The 24,437-nt window shown below is 44.0% G+C and overlaps 1 protein-coding gene across 1 annotated transcript in view; it reads left to right on the top strand.

The window, feature by feature from the left end:
• Positions 1-24,437, top strand: part of LOC136866643 (nose resistant to fluoxetine protein 6) — a 323,272-nt gene that overhangs the window by 277,412 nt on the left and 21,423 nt on the right. The window contains exon 12 of the mRNA XM_068226990.1: positions 2,594-2,702. Coding sequence (XP_068083091.1) covers positions 2,594-2,702 — 109 coding nt within the window. The remainder of the gene's footprint in view (positions 1-2,593; positions 2,703-24,437) is intronic.

The following is a 24,437-nucleotide window of genomic DNA, read 5'->3' as shown; positions in this document are numbered from 1 at the left end:
CTTGTCTATCCCTTCAAATCTGCCCATCCCCTCACAAGGCCCCTGTTCAACATAGCAGGTGAGGCCGCCTGGGCGAGGTACTGGTCATCCTCCCCAGTTGTATCCCCGACCCAGAGTCTGAAGCTCCAGGACACTGCCCTTAAGGCGGTAGAGGTGGGATCCGTCGCTGAGTCTGAGGGAAAAACCGACTCTGGAGGGTAATCCGATAAAGGATAAGAGGAAGAAGTGACTTTTGATACTCAAGGAAATTAAACCTTAATAAGTTAAACATTAATTACGAATGCCTTTAAAAGTATAAAAATAAAAAGCCGTTGCTAGATTCGAACTCTGAATCCATCGAAAAATTGAAATGCTGGTTTCATGTAGTGCCATGTAGCCACTCCACTTAACAAAAAGTGAGTCTCGTATCTCTGTACTTGATCTACGCTATCGCTTCGAAACTGGTCTTGCATGTTACAAGTTCTGACCTCGAATATGCAGACAGGTTTACCTTGCTGAAAACACCGCAGTATGCTAAAGAATCATGACCTCTCTTAAGGTCAGATAGTTGCAATGTGTAAAATGTGTACCTACCACTTGGTTAAATTAGTTCAGCAGAATGTTTCAGGTGGTATTCACAATTAATTTTTCCGTAGTCGATCCTTACGTGGCGATAATTGTTCATCATCATCATCATCATCTGTTTACCCTCCAGGTTCGGTTTTTCCCTCAGACTGAGCGAGGGATCCCACCTCTACCGCCTCAAGGGCAGTGTCCTGGAGCTTCAGACTCTTGGTCGGGGGATACAACTGGGGAGTATGACCAGTACCTCGCCCAGGCGGCCTCACCTGCTATGCTGAACAGGGGCCTTGTGGAGGGATGGGAAGATTGGAAGGGATAGGCAAGGAAGAGGGAAGGAAGCGGCCGTGGCCTTAAGTGAGGTACCATCCCGGCATTCGGCTGGAGGAGAAGTGGGAAACCACGGAAAACCACTTCGAGGATGGCTGAGGTGGGAATCGAACCCACCTCTACTCAGTTGACCTCCCGAGGCTGAGTGGACCCCGTTCCAGCCCTCGTACCACTTTTCAAATTTCGTGGCAGAGCCGGGAATCGAACCCGGACCTCCGGGGGTGGCAGCTAATCACGCTAACCAGTACACCACAGAGGCGGACTAATCGGTCCTTACGTGGCGATAATATATTGTTATGTCTGTTTATTACAAATTCCTTAGAAGAATATCTGAGACTTCGGAAAAGTCAAGTCTCCGTAAAGGATGCCTGGAAGAGTACGAAAATAAAATAAACAGAGGGATCACTCAGGAAGGTTTTGAAGCTTCACAGCTCCGTACAGCTTGTCCAGGTGCATCTAACATGCCTGATTCCGCGCAGCTACTGTTTGAGTGCACGTGTAGCTCTTACAACTTTGTATTCACGCGGAGAGCGAAAGTTCTCGCTTCGTAAAGTTACTGATGTGTTACAGCCTTATGGTCCAGTTTTATGACTTTATTGAACGCTGTAATGGTAGTAATTACATGGCGTAAGCTATCACATCTGCTGTACAGCATTTGCGTGCCCTAGACTATAAAATACTGTGAAAAGCACGTTTCTATCAATTGAGACTGTACAAAATGGCGGTGAATTGACAAGTCTGTAATTAGTCCTAACCTATCACGTTTACTATGATAACGTGACCACCCTTTTCCATAAAAAGAAAATGGCCTCTTGAACAACTCAGGTGCGCAGTTCTCTATCGACAGATAAAGTAGTGTCTATGGTTTGTACAGTACAGTAATATTTCGTAAAAATGACTGGAGTATTGGACTCCGCTCTACATAAAATGTTACAGTGTTTTTGAGATGGCCCTCACTTACTGCCTCTTGTACCGTTTTTGCATTGTGCGGGGAAGTCTATATTGGGCTAACTGCACCTAAAATTGCCGTAAGATGTTGCGCAAGATAGGACTAAGATAAATGTCATTCCTAGCTGGTTGCATATGTTCGTGAAAAATAGGGGCAGCTGTACCACCCGGTATATTATTGTTTGCATCGTATTATTTGTTTCAACTGTCATGGCCGTGAATTTTCATGAAAAATGGAAATTCAAGGCAAAGCATTCCACTAGAGGACGACGAGATGCTCCATTTTCTAGAAGCTGAAGAGCTGACCAAAAATATTGAAGCTGAGAGTAATTATGTCCGATATGGAAGATAGGAAAGAGTAGAAAGTTCGAGAAATGGAAATAAATATCTAGAAAAGTAATAGAATTTGGGAATTTAACAATGTTCATGGTCTTTTGAGTCTAATAAAGACAAATATTAAATTATTATTACCGGGCGAGTTGGCCGTGCGCGTACAGGCGTGCGGCTGTGAGCTTGCATCCGGGAGATAGTAAGTTAGAATCCCACTATCGGCAGCCCTGAAAATGGTTTTCCGTGTTTTCCCATTTTCACACCAGGCAAATGCTGGGGCTGTACCTTAATTAAGGCCACGACCGCTTCCTTCCAACTAGACCTTTCCTATCCCATCGTCGCCATAAGATCTATCTGTGTCGGTGCGACGTAAAGCCCCTAGCAAAAAAAAAATGTTTTACTAATAGAGAATTACAACTTTTTTCAGCTGTATTACTATCTGGCAGACGTGGGAATAATCGTAATGGCGTCCATGGTATTGTACCTGATGTATGAAGCTCCTAGCTTGACTATCACGAGGATAATCTTCCGGAAAGGTGAGTGTTTACGTCACTGTTATAGATTGTACTTGTAGTGTGGTGGGTAGCAGAGATGGGAGTACAAGAAAAATGTAATTGGACAGAGTTTGGTTATGAGCCGGCACCGGGTTTCACCCTCTCCCTTCCTACTATCATATATCACGCCATTCATTTCATCTCGTTGACTCCTCTGATGTGGTTGACGTCAGGAAGGGCATCCGGTCATAAAACCCGCCACGACAGATTCATCTCACCTCATACTCGACCCCGTGAAGAAACGGGATAAGGGTTGTACAAACAAACACAAAACAGATACCTGAGAAATGTTTTACTTAATTATAATTACAAATTATTATTTTTTCAACAAATATTCAGTAAAATTACAATTATAACAACACGAAACGATTTTGACATGATAAACCATTTTTAAATATATGAAAGTAGAAATTGGCTGGAAAGACAAGAGGCTCATCTGTAAAATTTATAAGAACCAGTGTACAAATGTAGTGGTAATGAAATGTCGTATGGCTTTTAGTGCCGGGATATCCCAGGACGGGTTCGGCTCGCCAGGTGCAGGTCTTTCTATTTGACTCCTGTAGGCGACCTGCGCGTCGTGATGAGGATGAAATGATGATGAAGACAACACATACACCCAGCCCCCCGTGCCATTGGAATTAACCAATTAAGGTTAAAATCCCCGACTCGCCCGGGAATCGAACCCGGGACCCTTTGAACCGAAGGCCAGTACGCTGACCGTTCAGCCAACGAGTTGGACAATGTAGTGGTGAATGGGTGTATAAGAATAGCATGAATCGAGAAAAGGGATGAGGCAGAGTTGTCCACTCTCACCATAACTTTTCAACTTGTTTATTGAAGTAGCAATATGTGTTTTAAGGAAAGAACTAAGGAAATATAAATAAATGGGAAAATAATCGACAGTATTAGATTGGCTAATGACATTTCCATAGTAGCGGACTCTAACAAGGATTTAATAGAATGTAGTGTGCTCTGTGTGATACAATGAAACATTACAATAGTAAAAATTCCAAAAGTTTAGTTGTGAGCAAATGTGGCAGGGGACCTCATACCAACATAAGAATAGGAAATTCTGAAGTGGAACAAGTGTAACATTTCTTTACTACTTGCTTTTCGTCACATGAGACAGCATTTGCCTGGTCCGAAAATGGGAAACCACGGAAAACCATCGACAGGCTCACTGGGGTTCGAAGCCACTATCTCCCTGATGCAAGCTCACAGCCAATGCGACCGGTGCAACGTTTCTATTACTTTATAAGCTTTACATCTGGAGACAACAAATGTATATATGTTCAGTCCGTCAGCGATGCCGCTGGTTGGATCCTCAACAACTCTTCCATCAGCTGCCATAGATGGCCTAGGCATCACTGAAGAGGCGTACTAGGGAATGAGGAGTGAGTTAGTTTTCCGTTGCTTTCCTTACCGAGTCAGAGTTGCTATTACATATCAGTCTGCCAAGCCCACTGAAATGCATGCACCAACCGACCCTATGAGCAACATTTTCACACCATTCATAGCAGGGACTGGCAGCATAAGGATTGGCATTACTAGCATCGCTCATACCTCAGTCACTTTCCTATTGTCAAAGCCAAGGATAAGACAGAGACAGATCTATGAAAAGTAACAAAATTGCTCTAGCCTATCCAGAAGACATAGTGCACTGTAAACACTAGGTCCTGCCAGCAAAGGCATAGACAACAAATGCATCAAGGAAATTAAAAGAAGAATAGCTCTTGCTAAACAGGCCCTTCAAAATAAATCTTATATCAAATACCCATATAAGTTTCGAAATAAGAAAGGATTTTGTAAAATCCTTGGTCTGGTGTGCACTACTTTATGGTAGTGAGAGTTGAACTCTCGGAGAAAAGGAAAGATATTCACTGGAAGCAACTGAAATATGGATTTGGAAGAAAATAACGAGGTCATGCTGGACTCAAAAGAGACGAATGGAGATGTTCTAGAGGAAGTCAATGGGCAACGGACACTGATAAAGGATATTGAAAGGAAATGAAAAATGAAAATCCACAGCCTTTTTCCTGTCATTTGATCGGGTCAGGAATGGAATGAATCAAGCCCCCATCTAGCGGCGAGGATAGGAATTGTGCCGGCAGCCGAAGCCTGTCGCAACTGTCTGGGGCAGATGAAATGACATGATATGATATTGGAAAGTGTTGCTGGAAAGAAAGATGACAGGGAAAACCGGAGTACCCGGAGAAAAACCTGTCCCGCCTCCGCTTTGTCCAGCACAAATCACACATGGAGTGACCGGGTATTTGAACCACGGAAGCCACCGGTGAGAGACCGGTGCGCTGCCAGCTGAGCCACGGAGGCTCTCAAAGGATGTTGAAAGAAGGAAGTTAAGACTTGTAGATCATATCCTGAGACATAATGACGTCCTAGTAAACGCATTTGAAGGAAAAATACTAGGAAAGAAATGAAGACGAAGACCGCGAAAGAAATACTTCGAGAATCTTGATGGGATGGAAAGACTACAAGGAAGTGAAGAGAACAGCAGGATTGAGAGGAGAATGGTTGGAGTGACAAGGCTTAGCCTTAAGTGTATGATGAAGATGATGATGATGAATTGCAATTACTTTACTGAACGCTAGTCTTAAGGGAATCACTGACATATTTCCCCCACGCATAATATAAAGTTTGCAACGAAAATATATTACTTCATTTTGTGTGTGTTTCTTTAGCACAGAGATGTTAAGTAAGACTAAACATAATACCTTCTCCGACATTGTTATTTTAGCTTATCAAGTAACTTGGCTATTTACTTTGCAAATAAATTAAGTGTTCCTTAAGATTCTTATCGTTAAGCCTCGACGTTTCTGGGCGAAAGCACACTTTTGCATTTACTGAAAAGTCACCATAAAAGGGCACGCGGAGGAATACCTGTGCTCAATTCTAAGAAAACCGTTGATTAAAAAGTGATGTCTTTTGAGGAACTGGAAAAGTAAGAAAATACCTCATCCAGAACTGGTGAATTTAGGGTGTCTGTTCTAATAGAAATGAAAATGTATCATCCTCATCATCATAATTAATTATTCCCCGTTTCTGCTTCCACCTGATGTACTGTATATGAGTTACTGGAATGTAACGATTGCAAATTTTGTTTCAAAAAGTAAATTACAAGTAAAAATTATCTTATACTTCTTCTTTATCTGTTTATCCTCCAGGGTCGGTTTTTCCCTCGGACTCAGCGGGGGATCCCACCTCTACCGCCTCAAGAGCAGTGTCCTGGAGCTTCAGACATTGGGTCGGGGATACAACTGGGGAGGATGATCAGTACCACACCCAGGCGGCCCCACCTGCTATGCTGAACAGGGGCCTTGCGGGGGTGATGGGAAGATCGGAAGGGATAGACAAGGAAGAGGGAAGGAAGCAGCCGTGGCCTTAATTTAGATACCATCCCGGCATTTGCCTGGAGGAGAAGTGGGAAACCACGGAAAACCACTTCGAGGATGGCTGAGGTGGGAATCGAAACCACCTCTACTCAGTTGACCTCGGAGTCTGAGTGGACCCCGTTCCAGCCCTCATACCACTTTTCAATTTTCGTGGCAGAGCCGGAAATCGAACCCGGGCCTCCGGGGGTGGCAGCTAATCACACTAACCACTACACCACAGAGGCGGACAGTAAAAATTATATTTTGTAAAAATATAACTCTTAAAAGTAAGTTACTAAGAATGTAATGGTTACAAGTAAAAGTTACTAGGAATGGAACTGTTTCAAGTAAAAGTTACTAAGAATGTAATCGTTACAAGTAATTCGACTACTTGCACGCGATTATTTTCCAACTCTGGTTAAATTTTCAAAAAGAAACGTAAAAATGAATGTTGAACTCACAACCACCAGTTATATCAAGCAACAAACAGATAGTCCGCCTCTATGGTGTAGTGGTTAGCGTGATTAGCTGCCACCCCTGCAGGCCCGGGTTCGATTCCCGGGTCTACCACGAAATTTTAATAGTGGTAAGAGGGCTTGACCAGGTCCCCTCAGGCTCGGGAGGGTAATTGAGTAGAGGATTTTTGATTCCCTCCTCAGGCATACTCGAAGTGGTTCCCCAATTCTCCTCCAGTCAAATGCCGGGATGGTACATAACGTCGGGCGACGGCTTCTTCCTTCCCTCTTCCTTGTCTATCCCTTCCAGTCTCCCAAACCCGCACTAGGCTCCTGTTCAGCATAACGGGTGAGGCTGCCTGGGTGAGGTACTAGTTCTGCTTCATAGTTGTATCCCCCGACGCAAAGTCTCACGCTCTAGGACACTGCCCTTGAGGCGGTAGAGGTAGGATCCTTCGCTGAGTCCGAGGGAAAACCAATCCTGGAGGTTAAAATGATTAAGGAATAAATGAAGATAATAATAATAATAATAATAATAATAATAATAATAATAGCGCGTGGCCTCCGGCGAGGCCTGGCTCAGGTGTTTCGAGCTGACGCCGTAATAGGCAACCTGAGCTCATGTGAGGTTGGGGCCCGAACTATGAAGAATACTAGTGGTGAAGACTGCACACCCACGTAGCCCCCGAGCCATAACCGATAAAGGTTAAAAGGAGTTTGATACCTTCCCCTCATGCTATCTGCCTGGAGCTATCACATATTAAAAATTGTCTGCCTTTACCTTGAGCTGTTGGGCCTTCCGACGAGGGAAAGGCTGCCCCTGTTTCAACTTACACCGTACACACACTTAGACTGGAGCGACGAAGATGAAAAATTGGCCCTAAAGCACACAGCTTATATAGCAACTCAGGGGAAAGTTTATGAAACTCTCTTGACCTAGGCAGAATGCTTGTACACACCCCCAATTTTAACTGGCTACAAAAATGTATACAACATTATCTGATTGGTCCATAACATAAGGAAGAAGGAAGCCAAACCTGGGGCACATTTGCCAAGGATAGTTCGCTTTGGCGCCAAACCACCTATACTGCTGTTGAACTGTGCAGAGTAGTCATCCGCCTACAAGTAGCACGGCTGACAGCTCTGCACTCCGACTGGCCAACCGAGCGGAGGACGGGTCTACGCTCCTTCACTCGGAAGGTGGAGAGGGGCCGGTCCCCATCGTCGTCTGTCCACAGAATGTTCTTTCTTTTTGCGTCTCATTGACACAGATAGGTCTTATGGTGGCGATGGGATAGGAAAAGCCTAGGAGTGGGAAGGAATCTGCCGTGGCCTTATTTAAGGAACAGCCCCAGTATTTGCCTGATGTGAAAATGGGAACCTACGGAAAACCATATTCAGGGCTGCCGACAGTGAGGTTCGAACCCAAAATCTTCCGGATGCAAGCTCACAGCTGCGCGGCTGAGAATGGTTTTCCCATTCCCCTGCACCAAGGCGAACGCATGGATAGTTCCTAGTATAGGCCACGGCCTCCAAACCTCCACCTTCTCTGCACATCTCCTTCAAGGTATCACATCTCCCTGGCCTGAGAGACGGCGTCACCCTCTATGATCCCGCCGTCCCCTTCAGGGACAGAATGAAAATATTTCAGTAGTACAACCTGTGACAATAGTCCTGTACTATCAATATAGATGAACAATGCACGACAGTGACCATACTGTCCTTCGCAATAGTCCCCTCCCATAACTATGCACCGCTGAGATCGGCGATACATGTCCTGGAAACTTTGCAAGAAGGCTTCCTTTGGGATGGTGTTTAAAAGCCTCGTCACGTTTCGTTGGATGTCAGGAATATTGTCAAATCTCTTTCCTTTCAAAGCGAGTTTGATGCGTGACTTTTAGGCACTGACCTTTCTCCGATGAGGGGATCCCGGGGAACGTCATTCCATTCTGTGCCGTTTCATCTCATGCTCGTACCTGAGACACCAGGTTTCATCCTCAGTGACAATACTGTTCAAGAAATTCGGTGTCGCATCCGCCGTTCGGACAAAATCCTGTGAAGCCTCTAAGCGCGCCTGCTTCTGACCGCCAGTCAAGTGATGTGGCACAAGACGAGATCACGTTTCCCTCTTCCCTAACTTCTGGGTAACGATTTGTCGCACGGATTCACGGTTAATCTGCAGTTCATCCACTATCATGCACACAGTTAATCGCCGATCGTTCGTGTTTAATGTCCTCACCTTCTCAATGTTTTCGTCATTGACGGTGGTCGCCGGTCTTCCGCTACGGGGGTTGTCAGAAACACGTTCCCGGCCTCCTCGTAAACGGGCGAACCACTCGTACACACACTTCAAGGACAGTGCTCGATCTTCATAAATGCGTACCAGCATCGCATGCGTTTCTTTCGGTGTCTTTCCAAGCTTAAAACAAATCTGTGCATTGAACTTTGGTCGTTCAAGTTCCTGTTCGCAGCTCAAAACCAACGCACTTAACACGCACTGTGTCAAACAGGTCTTACACGGTACACACACGATGCTCAACTGAACAACGTTGGGAGCAGGTGGTCAAAACCTGCTGCTATGCAGGTGCAGCGTTGTGTGTCACCAGTGTTTCCGGATCGACCGTTCTGACTTCATTCACCGAACTTTGTTGTCACAGGTTGTAGTAGTTGAGCTGTGTGAGCAAGACCGTCAAAACGACAGTTACACATATGTCGTCAGAAGCAGACTCGTCTTCCCCACCCACCGAGTGCAATCTCTGTGGAAGCATGTTTCACGTTAGAACTGGCTCGAACAGTCATCAAAAGTACAAGCACAAACAACAGTGAGTGTTTGTGGATTGTAAGCAGGAACCGCTCCCCCCCCCCATGGTGTAACAGTCCCGAAGGGCCATGGCCTGCCAGCGACCGCTGCTCAACCCGAAGGCCTGCAGTTTTTGAGGTGTCGTGAGGTCAGCACGCCGAATGCTCTCGGCCGTTATTCTTGATTTCTATACCGGGGCCGCCATCTCACCGTCAGATAGCTCCTTAATTGTAATCGCATAGGTTGAGTGGAACTCGAAAAGCCTTCAGATCCAGAAAAAAATCCCTAACCTGGCCGGGAATCGAATTCGGGGCCTCCGGGTAAGAGGCAGGTACGCCACCCCTATACCGTGCGGTCGGCATTGTAAGCAGGAGAATTTGCACTATCGGGAACGAGTAGCAGCCGACGATGACGATCGATCAATACATTTTCCATTTGGATGTCATACAGATTGATTTTATAAATGTTCAACATTTAGACCAAAATAAAAATTGAAGTTGTAAAACAGAATTGATTGATACGGGGTTGTTAGCACTGCTTGAAATTTCAGCTATGCAGACAGAGAACAAAAAACTCCAGCATATGCTCACTTAGTCCGCCTCTGTGGTGTAGTGGTTAGCGGGATTAGCTGCCACCCCCGGAGGTCCGGGTTCGATTCCCGGCTCTGCCACGAAATTTGAAAAGTGGTACGAGGGCTGGAACGGGGTCCACTCAGCCTCGGGAGGTCAACTGAGTAGAGGTGGGTTCGATTCCCACCTCAGCCATCCTGGAAGTGGATGTCCGTGGTTTCCCACTTCTCCTCCAGGCAAATGCCGGGATGGTACCTAACTTAAGGCCACGGCTGCTTCCTTCCCTCTTCCTTGCCTGTCCCATCCAATCGCCCCATCCCTCCACAAGGCCCCTGTTCAGCATAGCAGGTGAGGCCGCCTGGGCGAGATACTGGCCATTCTCCCCAGTTGTATCCCCCGACCGAAAGTCTGAAACTCCAGGACACTGCCCTTGAGGCGGTAGAGGTGGGATCCCTCGCTTAGTCCGAGGGAAAAACCGACCCTGGAGGATAAACAGATTAAGGAGAAGAAGATATGCTCACTTAGCATACGTGTTGACCTCGAACTGTCGCACAGGTACATACAGTAGAATGGCAAACAGAGGCAGAGGAAAGGGCATGCAATTTCACTGACATGCAAAGAGACACCGCAACACTGTTTAAATTAACCGCAGTTTTTCGACTTATCCTCTAGCATAATTATGTGAAATAATGGGTCGGTTTGTGCAAGAACGCAGATTGTGTTCCAAGGATTTGACATAACATTCACCCCTCACTTTGCATTACATCAATCAATCAATCAATCAATCAATCAATCAATCAATCAATCAATCAATCAATCAATCAATCAATCAATCAATCAATCAATCAATCAATCAATCAATCAATCAATCAATCAATCAATCAATCACCATTGATCTGCATTTAGGGCCGCCGCTCAGGTGGCAGATTCCCTATCTCGGGTTTATCAGTATTCTCTTAAATCATTTAAAGATTTTTTTTAAAATTTATTGAACGTCAGTCTTGGTAAATTATTCCAATCCCTAACTACTCTTCCTATCAACGAATATTTGCCCCAATTTGTTCTCTTGAATTCCAACTTTATCTTCATATTGTGATCTTTCATACTTTTAAAAACACTACTCAAACTGATCTCATTCCACGCCATCTCTCCACTGACAGCTCGGAACATACCACTTAGTCAAGCAGCTCGTCTCCTTTCTCCCAAGTCTTCCCAGCCCAAACTTTACAACATTATTATAACGCTACTCTTTGGTCGGAAATCATCCAGAACAAATCGAGCTGATTTTCTTTCGAAATTTTGTTTTTCAGTTCTCGAATCTAGTAATCCTGGTGAGGGGTCTCACAGAATAGCTCCAGTGCAAGTTAAACAACCTTTAGTTGAGTTAATCAATGGAGCTTAAAAATGCTTTACTATCTGCCTCACTTCCCTGACTAAAATCTCTTTGACGGCAGTGAATCTAACGCAGTCCTTAAGAAGTAGGAACAATTTCATGCTATTCGATTTAGAACTAATCCAAATTTAATTTATTTACTGGTATTTTTAAATGAAATAATACCAACTGTTACCAGTCACAAAGTTTATTAAATGATGTACTTACTGCGCGTTTCAAAGTCTGTGCTTCATCATCAGACTGTGAAATAGTGACACATAATAGTTGCTGGGACAGATGACCTAGATGTTAGATCCGGTTAAAAAACACATCATTGTTGTTGCGTCCGCCTCTGTGGTGTAGTGGTTAGCGTGATTATCTGCCACCCCCGGAGGCCCGGGTTTGATTCCCGGCTCTGCCACGAAATTTGAAACGTGGTACGAAGGCTGGAACGGGGTCCACTCAGTCTCGGGAGGTCAACTGAGTAGAGGTGGGTTCGATTCCCACCTCAGCCATCCTGGAAGTGGTTTTCCGTGGTTTCCCACTTCTCCTCCAGGCGAATGCCGGGATGGTACTTAACATAAGGCCACGGCCGCTTCCTTCCCTCTTCCTTGCCTATCCCTTCCAAACTTCCCATCCCTCCACATGGCCCCTGTTCTGCATAGCAGGTGAGGCCGCCTGGGCGAGGTACTGGTCATACTCCCCAGTTGTATCCCCCGACCAAGAGTCTGAAGCTCCAGAACACTGCCCATGAGGCGGTAGAGGTGGGATCCCTCGCTAAGTCCGAGGGAGAAACCGAACCTGGAGGGTAAACAGATGATGATGATATTGTTGCGCTTAACACACACTTTTTAAAATAATATTTTAAATAAGTTTGGCTTTCGGTCTCATCGACCGTGCAGCCAGCCACAATTTTGTATTTCTCTTGTTATTATTATTGTTATTAATTGACTTGATGAATTGAACTTATACAGTTAAGACGTGCACAAACACCCAGTCCCCAGGCTAGAGAAGTTGAAATCCCCGACCCGGCCGGGAATCGAACCCGGGCCCCTGAATCGAAGGCCACTACGCTGACCTTTCAGTCAAGGGACCCCAATTGTCCCAATTTGTCCTCTTGAATTCCAACTTTATTTTCATATTGTGATCTTTCCTACTTTTAAAAACACCACTCAAATTTATTCATTTCACGCCATCTCTCCATTGACAGATCGGAACATACCACTTAGTCGAGCAGCTCGTCTACTTTCTCAAAAGTCTTCCCAGCCCAAACTTTGCAACATTATTGTAACGATATTCTTTGGTCGGAAATCGCCCAGAACAAATCGAGGTGCTTTATTTTTTACAACTTTTGCAGTTAACCTTTTCACTCCAGTCGACTGCTGTATCAGTGCTGTGTTTTTTAGCTTTTCTGTGCTTCGCTACTGTAAACTGCTGGAGAAGTCTAACTTTCATGACATCTAGTGGTTGTTTTACATTGATTTACGGCGATTTGGCCGTGTGGTTAGGGGCGCGCAGCTATGAGTTTGCTTTCGGGAGATAGTGTGTTCGAATCCCACTGTCGGCAGCCCTGAAAATGGTTTTCCGTGGTTTCCTATTTTCACACCAGGCAAATGCTGAAGCTGTACCTTAATTAAGGCCACGGCCGTTTCCTCCCCAGTCCTATCCCATCATCGCCATAAGACCTATCTGTGTCGGTGCGACGTAAATAGAAAAAAAACAGGTTTTTCTCTAGTTAATATATAGACTAGGAAAGTCACCAGATGCCAGGGGCAATTAGTTAGAAGGTAAGTGGTCGAGCGACCTTCACGCTCGTCATTTGCGGCGTAATTTCTGTTTACTAGCAACCTATTAGCTCTTCTATAAACAGGTTCAACGAGTTGTGGTTCCATATTTTTACAAGTAAATAGTTAGCGTGTCGGGGATTTTAATCTTAATTGGTTAATTCCAATGGCTCGGGGACTGTTGTGTGTGTGCCGTCTTAAGCATTAGAATTCATCACAGGTAGGGCCCCATTCTCATAGACGCGCAGGTCGTCTATACGGCGTCGAATTGAAAGACGTGCACCTGACCCCTCCGGAGGCCCCACGCCATTATTACCACGTTTTTTAATCTCCTTCTTCTATGTATGCCAACGGCCGTAGCCGTGTTGATACACCGGATCCCGTGAGATCTCCGAAGTTAAGCAACATTGGGCGTGGTCAGGAGTTGGATGGGTTGCCACGCGCTGTTGGTGAGGGGTAAGGGAATGGAGGAGCGGAAAGGAACTGGCCACCCTAGCGCACGTAAACTCCGGCTCAGGAACACATCTGCGGAGGTTCGGACCTGCCTTCGGGCAGAATAACCCTTACCTTACCCTTCTATGTAAAGCAAATGTATGTCTGTCCGTCTGTCTCTTATACGAATCCATACCGTTTCATCAATCTGAACCAAATTTTGTATACTTACCTTTCAGCATCCTGCGGGTAACGCATCTAAAAGAAATAACATCACTCTTTATTCCCTTCATTTAGGCCCTTTGGCACATTAAACTAGGTTGATATAGTCCAAATATGGAATGTGTCGTACAAGGACGAGACAAAGATCATTTAAGGCCCACTATGCGAAGAACAAAACTCGATAAGGCACTGCGGGCCCCATAAACTATATTTCAAGGGCCTAAAACCAACCGTTATGGAGATATGGACATCACACTATCCCGCTCCAGGAATCGGATGAAGAAATTACCAGCCGTAACCATGGCAAGGATTCTACAGTAGAATGCAGGTCTGCTGTTCGAAGTGGGCACGTGCGTAAATGTAGGCTAGGCCAAGGAGGGATTCTGCTACACTTATGACTGTCTGGAAAAAAGCACTGTAGGGATAAGGGGTGGAGGTGGCATAAAAATAATCGAAAATAGTGTCAAATCCATAGGTTTCCGGTTTGCTGAGGTGAACTGTGACACTCGGCATGTCGTTTAGGTCCAAGTTCAGCCCTCACCGGCATGTGGGGGTGAAGAGGGGTGAAAAATGTCCAAAATCCCCAGATTATGAATGCATGTGTGTGCATCCCTCTGGGCGGGTGTGAAGCGGGCGAGTTGGCCGTACGGTTAGAAGCGCGCGGCTGTGAGCTTGCAGCCGGGAGATAGTGGGTTCGAATCCCACTGTCGGCAGCCCTGAAGATGGTTTTCCATGGTTCCCATTTTCACACCAAGCAAATGCTGGTGCTGTGCCTTAATTAAGGCCACCACCGCTTCCTTACACCTCCTAGGCCTTTCGTATCCTATCGTCGCCCAAGAACCTATCTGTGTGGGTACGACGTAAAGCCAGTAAAAAAAAAAAAAAACATAAATTGCTGGACGGGTGTGGAAAGGGGGTGAAGTAATAGAAAACAACCAATATTAAAGTACACTTCATAGTTTTCGTGGTCGCTTAGATGAATAGTGACACTCCGCATGTCGTTTAAGTCCAAGTTGAGCACCCTTTGGCATGGTGATTCAGAAGGGGTGAAAAATAAAATGTCCAAATTGACCGAGATTAGTGCTGATTATACAGGTCTCGGGGTCCCTCGGCTGATTGGCGACTGTCCCGTTGCCAGTTGGAATCGTGCCAGTTACGGGGATACCCGTGGAGCAGAAAGAGGTTAAAAGAAGGTGCCAGGGTGAATGGGTCTATCTACAATATCAAGAATCGAATTATAATTGTTAAAGGTTATATTTTTCTTTTATAACTTCAAATTTAACAATTTTTCACTGAGTGAACATAACACATATCAAGTACAAAAGCAATCTTGAAACAAGACTAGGAAAATCCAAAATCCAGAAATTTAACAATTTTGGGCTTCAATCCCCTAGTTTACAATGTCAGAGATACCGGATCCAGTTTACAAAACCTTGCTTCAAACTAAGGAATCTTTTATCCAAGGGCAGAATTCCCCTTAATTCAAGAGCATTTGCTCCCTAAATACTATATCAAGCCTTCTAGAGGCACCCTTCCCAATTACAAACTTTGAAAAGAGCAAACTGGCTCTCCATTCCTTACAGCCCGCTCAAGGCAATATTACCTCAAAATTTACACTCTCAGAATAACAAATAACTAGGTTTAATACAGGTGCATCCAGTACCCAACATACAGGGCCTTTACGAAAAAGAACAGGTTAAAAAAACGGCCCGAACACAAAATGAATGGAGGCGTACACTTGCACTCCTAGATAATAAAGAATAAAATCCTAACGGGGCTCTTGGCCCAGAGATGCAGGGGCTAATCCCAAGCTACGGAGGTGACACGAATAAGGTTTAAATTAAAGAATTACGAAAAGGAAGAAAAACAGTTACAAACCAAGATGAAGAGGAGCTTTCAGGACACGCCCTCTTAATTGTTATTGGGTAAACACAAAGTGAACAAGAAATGTGGGATTGGTTGAAAATTAATTACAAAAATTAGTGATTGGCTAGATTCAAAACTGGCGGAAAGAAAAGGAAGAATTGCCAACCCCAAAACTAAATGAACATGCATCACTTATGGACAACCTAGAAATAAGAACTTCTTTAAATGATAAGTTCTGTCACTTTGCACCAGAGTGCATGATCATAATTTTTAGTCGTGTCATCTGTAGAAAAATGTCCAAACTTCTTGATGAAAAACAAGGAGGAATTCAGTCAGTTCTTCACTTCACAATAACAAAATTACTTAATACTTCGGTGGAGACATCTTCTGCTTAAAGTCCCAAGTTCCTGTTGTAGTAGTTTCCACTTTTGTTCGATAGAGGAGTTTATTAAAGCGCTAATTTTGAATGCGCGGCGTTGAGGTGTAACTCCCGGTACAGACCTCCCCCCCAAATGTCCCTCCTTTGGGTGACGCAGAAGAATTTTAAGAAAATATTTCCAGGTGGAGAAAATTTCTAAGTCTCTTTCGGAAGTTGATTTGTAGAAAAATTTATTAGATCCAGATTTAGATTGTCCTTGTTGTTGTAGCAGTTGTTTACATGTTGATAGATTTGACGACAAGACCTGCCGCCGCTGCCGATAGCCAGTTGAGGTCACCCGGAACCCTCAATTAACCTGAGATACATCTCTCCCGCTACAATGAGAGGGGTAGTCGTGGTGATGGTCGCCGCATATTAGAAGTCTATGTACAGTCCTCGGATGAGCTGGCGGTAGGGTCACCGCACTCCAGCCTTTGCCGGGAGATGGACTCCGGTGCGCCGTTCACAAGGAGTCACACGGGAGTGGAGTGGGCCCTTACTCCACTTCTGTTTTTCTCACCAGGTGTTGCAGTACGGTGGGGAACGGCTGAGGGGGCACTGAAACAGTAAGATCTAGGCGACAGAGAAGTGTTGTTGGAGACTTGAGAGTACGATCTTTATTGGTGATGCAGAGGGGTGGGCGGCGTCGAAAGTGCTTGTGTGCCAATAGTGCGGAGATGCAGGAGACGGGGGTTTGGTAATGGCCACCAAGGAATAAATAGCAGGAAAACCAGAGGGGAAGATCGTACATAAAGATCATATACCTAATTAAATAAATTTGGGGCAGAAGTCCTCCAATAAAAAAATATATAACCTTCAAACTCCTGCTAAATTTAGCGGCTAACGAAAATAGCAAATCAATTATACAGGTCTCACCTGGGAGAGGTGGACACTAAAGATCCTCTCTGTGACTTGATTGCTTACTAATAAGGTAACAGGTGTCAAAAAATCCAAAATGACACACGGCTCAAGGAATCTGGGGGCAAGCTTGCCAACAGGAACAAAATTCCTAACCATGACTTGATCTTCGAATTTGAAATTGGTCGGCCTCCGTCCACGATCATATCTTTCCCTAACCTTTTCATGATAAACCTTCAGGTTGTGCTTAAGTTTCTTCCATAGATCCCTAATATTATCGGGATCTATTGTCTCTGGTAAAATATCATTAAGTGACCAAAGGTTAGAGAGCGGCGTGTTAGGAACAAATTTAAACATAACAGAAGCTGGAGTAAACTTATGGGACTCATGAACCGCCGAATTTAGAGCGAACGCCAGCCAATGCAGGGAAGTATCCCACCTTGAATGATCTTCATGATGAAATGCGATAAGAGCCGATCTAAGATTACGATTGACCCGCTCACCCGGAGATGGTTGAGGATGATACGCCGAAGTAGTTACATGTGATATAGACAGATCAAAACAGAATTTACGGAAGAGGTTGGTTGTAAAAGCTTTAGCATTATCAGAAACAATATAACGACAGGGACCAAAAGAAGCAAATATGGTATTTAAACAAGAACTGGTGGACTGAGCGGTTGCCAGGTTATTCGGAAATAACCAGAAAAATCTAGTGAAACCATCTACACACACTAGAATGAATTTGTTGGCGTTCCCCTTTGATTGGGGGAATGGCCCGACGTAGTCTATATCGAGACGTTCCATGGTTCGCGACGCTTGATGAGAAGATAATAGACCTAGCTAAGTGGACAAGGTGGGCTTACTAAGCAAGCAAGATTTACAAGCATTTACCAATGTACGAATTTCACCGTCCATACCTTTCCAAATGAACATCTCTCGGATCTTTTCCCGAGTTTTGAAGATGCCTAAATGCCACCCCCCTAATGGGGTCTCATGATAATACTTGAAGATCATAGGCACAAGAACAGCTGGAACCACTACTTTCATCTCTTGATCAAGCCTCGATGGGCAACATAAATCCCCGTTCCTCAACACATAAGGGACGACAGGTTACCCAGAAAAGAGGGTTTCAATAATAGAGGCCAGCACAGGATCTTCACGTTGATAATTTTCAATATCCCTAAACAACATGGGGGCATCAGTTAGAATGGCATTAATATCCGAAAGCATGGGCGTGGGAAGAGAAGAACTATCTTCCTGTTCGGAGACTCCACATCCTGAGAAAACATGCGGCTTAGTCCATTCGCCACAACATTTTCGGATCCTCTGATATGCCTCACATCAAAATGGAATGCAGAAATTCTGATGGCCCATCGAGCTATACGACCTGTACGACGCGGCCTAGCTAATACCTAACGTAAGACTTGATTATTTGTTTCTAGGTTGAACTTGACATGTTTCAGATAGAGTCGGAACTTCTCTGGCACAAATAAAACTGCCAAACCCTCAAGTTCATAGATGAAATATTTAGCATCTTGGGCCGATAATGTCCTAGATGCGTAGGCGATGGGTCGCCTTCCGAGTTCAGTTTCCTGAAGATGCACAGCAGCCACCGCCGATGACGAGGCGTCGGTTTGAACGATGAATTTCTTCGAAAAATCAGGCATAGCAAGGGCAGGGGCGTTACAAAGAGCTAATTTCAGGTCTTCAAAAGCGGCTTGTTGAGACGGTCCCCACTCAAATTTGACGCCTTTCTTCCGAAGTAAGTTCAAGGGCGCCGCTCTGTTAGCGAAGTTAGGAAAAAATTCCTCAAGAAATTCACCATGCCGATGAACCTGGCAATACCTTTGATGTCCTTAAGAGGTTTGAAATCACGGATGGCCTGTGTTCTGGAATGATCGATACAAACGCTATGGGGGGACACAATATGCCCTAGGAATGACATGGAAGGTTTAGCTAAAGCTACCTTAGATAACTTTACAGTCAACCCGGCCTTACGAAGGCGATTGATTACTTCCCTTAGATGATCTAAATGTTCTTCAAAGGTCTCAGAGAATACGACGACATCATCGAGATAGTGATACAAATATTCAAATTTGATGTCGGAGAAGACCCTATCTAGCAGTCTATTGAGCACAGCTGCCCCCGTGGGGAGCCCTAAAGGCACGCGGTTGTACTCATACAAGTTCCAATCCGTAGCAAAAGCTGTTAGATGTTTCGATTCTTCAGCTAGAGATATTTGATTGTACGCCTGATTGAAATCAAAGATGGTAAAGAACTTAGCTTTCCGAAACCATGAGAAACAAGAGTGAAGGTCAGGAAGAGGAACAGACTGTAACACCAGCTTCCGATTTAACGCCCTATAGTCAATCACAGGCCTGAAGCCGCCTTGGGGTTCCGGCACAAGAAAAATGGGTGATCAATACGCCGACATAGAGGGTCGAATAATACCATCTCTGTGCATGTGATCGATGATCTCTTTAAGAGCCTTCATTTTGGATGGAGACAGCCTATAAGGCGGAAATCTAACTGAGATCGAGTCCGTAACCTCAATCTTGTATTCAATAAGGTCAGTAACACCAGGAGTATCGGAAAATACATCCGGAAACGACTGACATAACTTACGAATACTATCAGCCTGCTCCTCAGGTAGATGTCTAAGGTCTAACAACATCTCATTCTGGGTAGGCGAAACAGATGAACATGACACAGAGTTACATTTTTGCAAAGGAATTCAATTAGTAGCAAATTTGAAGGTGTACGAATTGCTCTGAATGTCGAGCACAAGACCAGTAAAAGACATGAAATCCGCTCCCAATATTACCGGGCAAGACAAGTGCTTATCCACAAACAATTTTATTTTCCAAGTGAATTTAGAAATACGGATTTTGGCAAAGATGAAACCTAAAATTTCTAATGGAGAGGAATTAGCCGAAACGCATTGGACTGAAGACGCACAATAATCAGAAAACTTACAAACAGTCTTTAACTTAGAATACCAGTCAGCCGAAATAATAGAACAAATACTGCCAGAGTCTAATAGAGCAGTGACTGGTTCACTATTCAGTTCGATTTTGAGAAAAGGTACAAGTGCCCGGGTCTCCGCCGCAATCCTGAGGCATTCTTTAGGACCATCAAATGATAGATTAGAAGAACTTTTCCCCGTACCGGAGCTTGCTGTGGGCTTAACGGGGAAAATGAACTTGCCGACTCAGCCGATGACACTAGTCACTTTCGATTATTAGAGTTAGCGGAGGTTGCACCAGAAGTTGAGCAGGAGGGGGTGCTATTGGCATTAGGGCAATTCTTGGCTAGATGAGAAAAGGAGGCGCATTTGAAACATCCTTGTGATGACCCTGATCCATTATTTGTCCCACTCGATTTTATCACTGGGCACTTGTTACGCAGATGATCCGTAGAGTCACAAGCGTAGCATTTACGGATGGTGAAAGTTCGGCGAGGTGAGCGGCGAAAATTATTAGAAGACGGAGGGGGTTCCTTCGCAACTCGTAAGGTGTCAGCATGCCGTACTCCTTCGGCTGAGACAGCCATAGCCTCTAATTCTGCCAGGGTTTGGGGACGAGACTCAAAAAATAAATAGGATCTATAAGGTGGAGAGATAACTTCAACAATAGTTTGCACAATCTGGTCTTCCGAAAAATGCAAGGCGAACACTCGGGTATAAAATTTGATATCTTGGGTGTAATCCGCAACGTTTTCGTCCAGACGTTGTACCCTAAAATAGAACTTCGGTATTAAAGATGGCATTGCCCTAGCCGGAATGAAATTTGCCAAAAGGTGAGCATGGAAGTCTTCTATGGATGATTTATCAGCTATAGCCTTAACTATTTTTTTCCGGGAGGACGTCTACTGAATATGGATACATGATTTGAAGAATTTGAGAATGAGAGAGGGAAAATACTAGTGCGTGATGCTGAAATTCAACTAAGAACCTGAGGAATGAAATGTCATCATTGGTGGAATTTACTGAAAATTTGAAATTCCCCTAAGTAACATAGCCAGAGGATGGGGCAAACTAGTAAAACAGGGTGACATAATAGGTGACGGCCTAGGGGGATGAGAAGCTTCCGATACAGCATGATTTAAAAAATGGTGGGATTTGTTTGGGATGACCAGACTCTGTTTACAATGGGGCGGATGTTTGTTGCGTTGCTACAGGTTTTCTGCTTTCTACCATCTTGGAAGAATCTTCCTCACTCACAATGTTATCACAGGGGTTCGGTCGGTTTTGGGAACAGCTGCCCTAGTCAACAATTGATTAACTCTATTTGGCATTTTTGAAAGATGATCAACTAAATTACTAGCCTCCTGAGCATGATCTTCTTTAAATTTTAGAGACAACAGATCGCTAACCCTGTTATAAAAATGGAACAGTCTAGCCTGTACTCTCTTAAGCTGATTAAGAGATGGATCGCTTACTTCAAAAACTTACTACCGATGCTAGTTCAGTGGTATTTTCAGCGATAGTGTATAGAGACTCATCAATTTCTTTTTCCCCCAAATTTGGGATACAAATAGGTAATTCTAATGACTCTTTAAGTTTGGTGGTATCTGCCGCAACCGTACCTCCCGATTGAACATTCCTAATAAGTAATTCAAAAATTAATTCCTCCTTGCGCAAGTACCCGGGGTGGAGGATTTCGTGGGGGCCAGACATGATGATAGAAAATTTACAAATTTAGAGAAAACATTCCAGCGACTGAGAGGATTCTTAGAGTTCGATACGGATTCTATGTTTAGCTGTCAAAAAGGGCTTAATTGAGACCCATTCAACCACGCTCTGCTACCATCTGTTACGGGGATACCCGTGGAGAGCAGAAAGAGGTTAAAAGAAGGTGCCGGGGTGAATGGGTCTATCTACAATACAAAGAATTGAACTGAAATTGTAAAAGGTTATATTTTTCTTTTAGAACTTCAAATTTAACATAACACATGTCAAGTACAAAAGCAATCTTGAAATAAGACTAGGAAAATCCAAAATCCAGAAATTTAACAACTTTGGGCTTCAATCCCCTAGTTTACAATGTCAGAGATACCGGATTCAGTTTACAAAACCTTGATTCAAACTAAGGAATCATTTATACAATGGTATAATTCCCCTTAATTCAAGAGCATTTGCTCCCTAAATACTATATCAAGCCTTCCAGAGGAACCCTTCACAATTACAAACTTTGAAAACAGCAAACTGGCTCTCCATTTCTTACAGCCTGCTCAAGGCAATATTACCTCAAAATTTACACTCTCAGAATAACAAATAACTAGGTTTAATACAGGTACATCTAGTGCCCAACCTACAGTGCTTTTACGAAAAAGAAAGGTAAAAAAACGGCCCGAACACAAAATGAATGGAGGCGTACACTTCCACTCCTAGATGATGAAGAATAAAATCCTAACGGGGCTCATGGCCCAGACATACAGGGGCTAATCCCAAGCTACGGAGGTGACACGAAAAAGGTTTCAATTAAGGCATTATGGAAAGGAAGAAAAACAGTTACAAAACGTAGTCACCTCAAACCAAGGTAAAGGGGAGCTCGAGAGGGTACTTCACCCTCTATCCCCGGTTTGCAGTTAAAGATTTTATGAAGTTTTAGATTAGGCGGAAGAAAGTTACATTTTAGAAAATTATAATACATAACTAACGATTCGGATCTTTCCCGTCGGATTAAGCTGCGGAAATAGCTACCAAAGGAAAGATGTAATTTATGTGGTCATTACCCTATAGATGTTCTGCTGCCGACGAAAGAGGCTGCCCGCCTCCTGCTTAAACACACACACTCAGATAGACGATGATCAATTGGCCAGGAAACATGAAAAGCCGCAGTTTATAAACCCTCAGGGAAGGTTCGAGATCATTCAAGGTTAATCGGAACACGCTCTCCTAATTTTTGTTGGGTAAACACAAAGTGAACAAGAAATGTGGAATTGGTTGAAAATTAATTACAAAAGTTAGTGATTGGCTAGATTCAAAACTGGCGGAAAGAAAAGGAAGAATTGCCAACCCCAAAATAAATGGACATGGATCAGTTATGGACAACCTAGAAATACACAACTTCTTTAAATTATAATTTCTTTCACTTTGCACCAGAGTGCATGATCATTATTTTTAGTAGTGTTATCTGTAGAAAAATTCCAAACTTCTTGATGAAAAACAAGGAGAAATTCAGTCAGTTTAGGAAACATTTCAATAACAAAATTACTTAATATTTGGGTGGAGACGTCTTCTGCTTAAAGTCCCAAGTTCTTGTTGTAGTAGGTTCCACTTTTGTTCGATAGAGGAGTTTATTAAGGCGCTAATTTTGAATGCGCGGCGTTGAGGTGTAACTCCCGGTACAGTGCCCATCATATCTATAATGCGACGCTTAAATACATTACGTTATAACTTATTTTTCTTATTACTGGGAGAGCTGGCCGCGTGGTTAGGGGCGAGCAGCTGTGCGCTTGTATATGGGAGATAGTGGGTTCGAACCACACTGTCGGCAACCCTGAAGATGGTTTCCCGTTGTTCCCCATTTTCAGACCAGTCAAATGATGGGGCTGTACCTTAATTAAGGCCACAACAGCTTCGTTCCTACTCCTAATCCTTTCCTATCCCATCGTCGCCATAAGACCTATCTGTGTCGGTACAACGTAAAGCAACCAGCATAAAAATTATTTGTTTTAAGGGATCAACTACTTCCCACACAATCTGGACTGCCACAAGGAAATACATTAGTGCGAAACAAATAATCTCAAAATAGAACGTAAAATTATGCACATGACAATATTTAAAAATCTACAAAAGTGTTCATAAACTATCAATCAACGACACAATAAAGACCACTTAAAAATATCACTCCAAACAAGTAATACAGGTCCTAAAAGTAAAAGATGTGAAGGAGAAAATGACCAAAGTGACCGAGATTGTGGATGTACTATCCGCGAAACTTTAGTGATACCTTGGCTCACTAGTAGGGGTTGCCTGGCCGAGGCGGTAAAGGTGTGATCGGTTCGCCCGGAAGGACGTGGGTTTGAATCCCCGTCAGGGAGACGTAAAATTTAAGAAACGAGATTTCCACTTCCGGACGTGTACATGGCCAAGCGGTTCATTCAGCCTACACCAAAAATGAGTACCAGGTTAATTCCTGGGGACAAAGGCGGCCGGGCTTAGAGCTAACCACTTTACCCCATCAAGTGCGGAGGTTACGGATAGAGGAAGCCTTTACCTTCCACCCCTCCAAGGGCCTTCATGGCCTGTACAGAGGTGACTTCTTTTCTTTTGGCTCACTAGTGCTGAATCTGTAGACTTCGGTTACCTTAGAGCAGGGATGGCGAACCTTTTCCAGCTAGTGTGCCATTTTAAGTCTGTTTTATTATTATCAAATGTTTACTGTGCCACTTGTTATTTTCTTTTATGGAATGTCTAACCCCCCCATCCGTACGACTTCCTTTCTTAATTCCCAATTATGTTTCATAATATGTTAGTTATTCTTTTAGTGATTTATGTACTTATTTAATTTAATATATATCTTGTAAATACATTTGACTGCACGTT

This window comes from Anabrus simplex, chromosome 3 (assembly GCF_040414725.1).
Source record: "Anabrus simplex isolate iqAnaSimp1 chromosome 3, ASM4041472v1, whole genome shotgun sequence".
In the NCBI taxonomy this organism is placed as follows: Eukaryota; Metazoa; Arthropoda; class Insecta; order Orthoptera; family Tettigoniidae; genus Anabrus; species Anabrus simplex.
The sequence above is the reverse complement of the archived record's forward strand: the minus strand, read 5'-3'. Positions and strand labels throughout refer to the sequence as shown.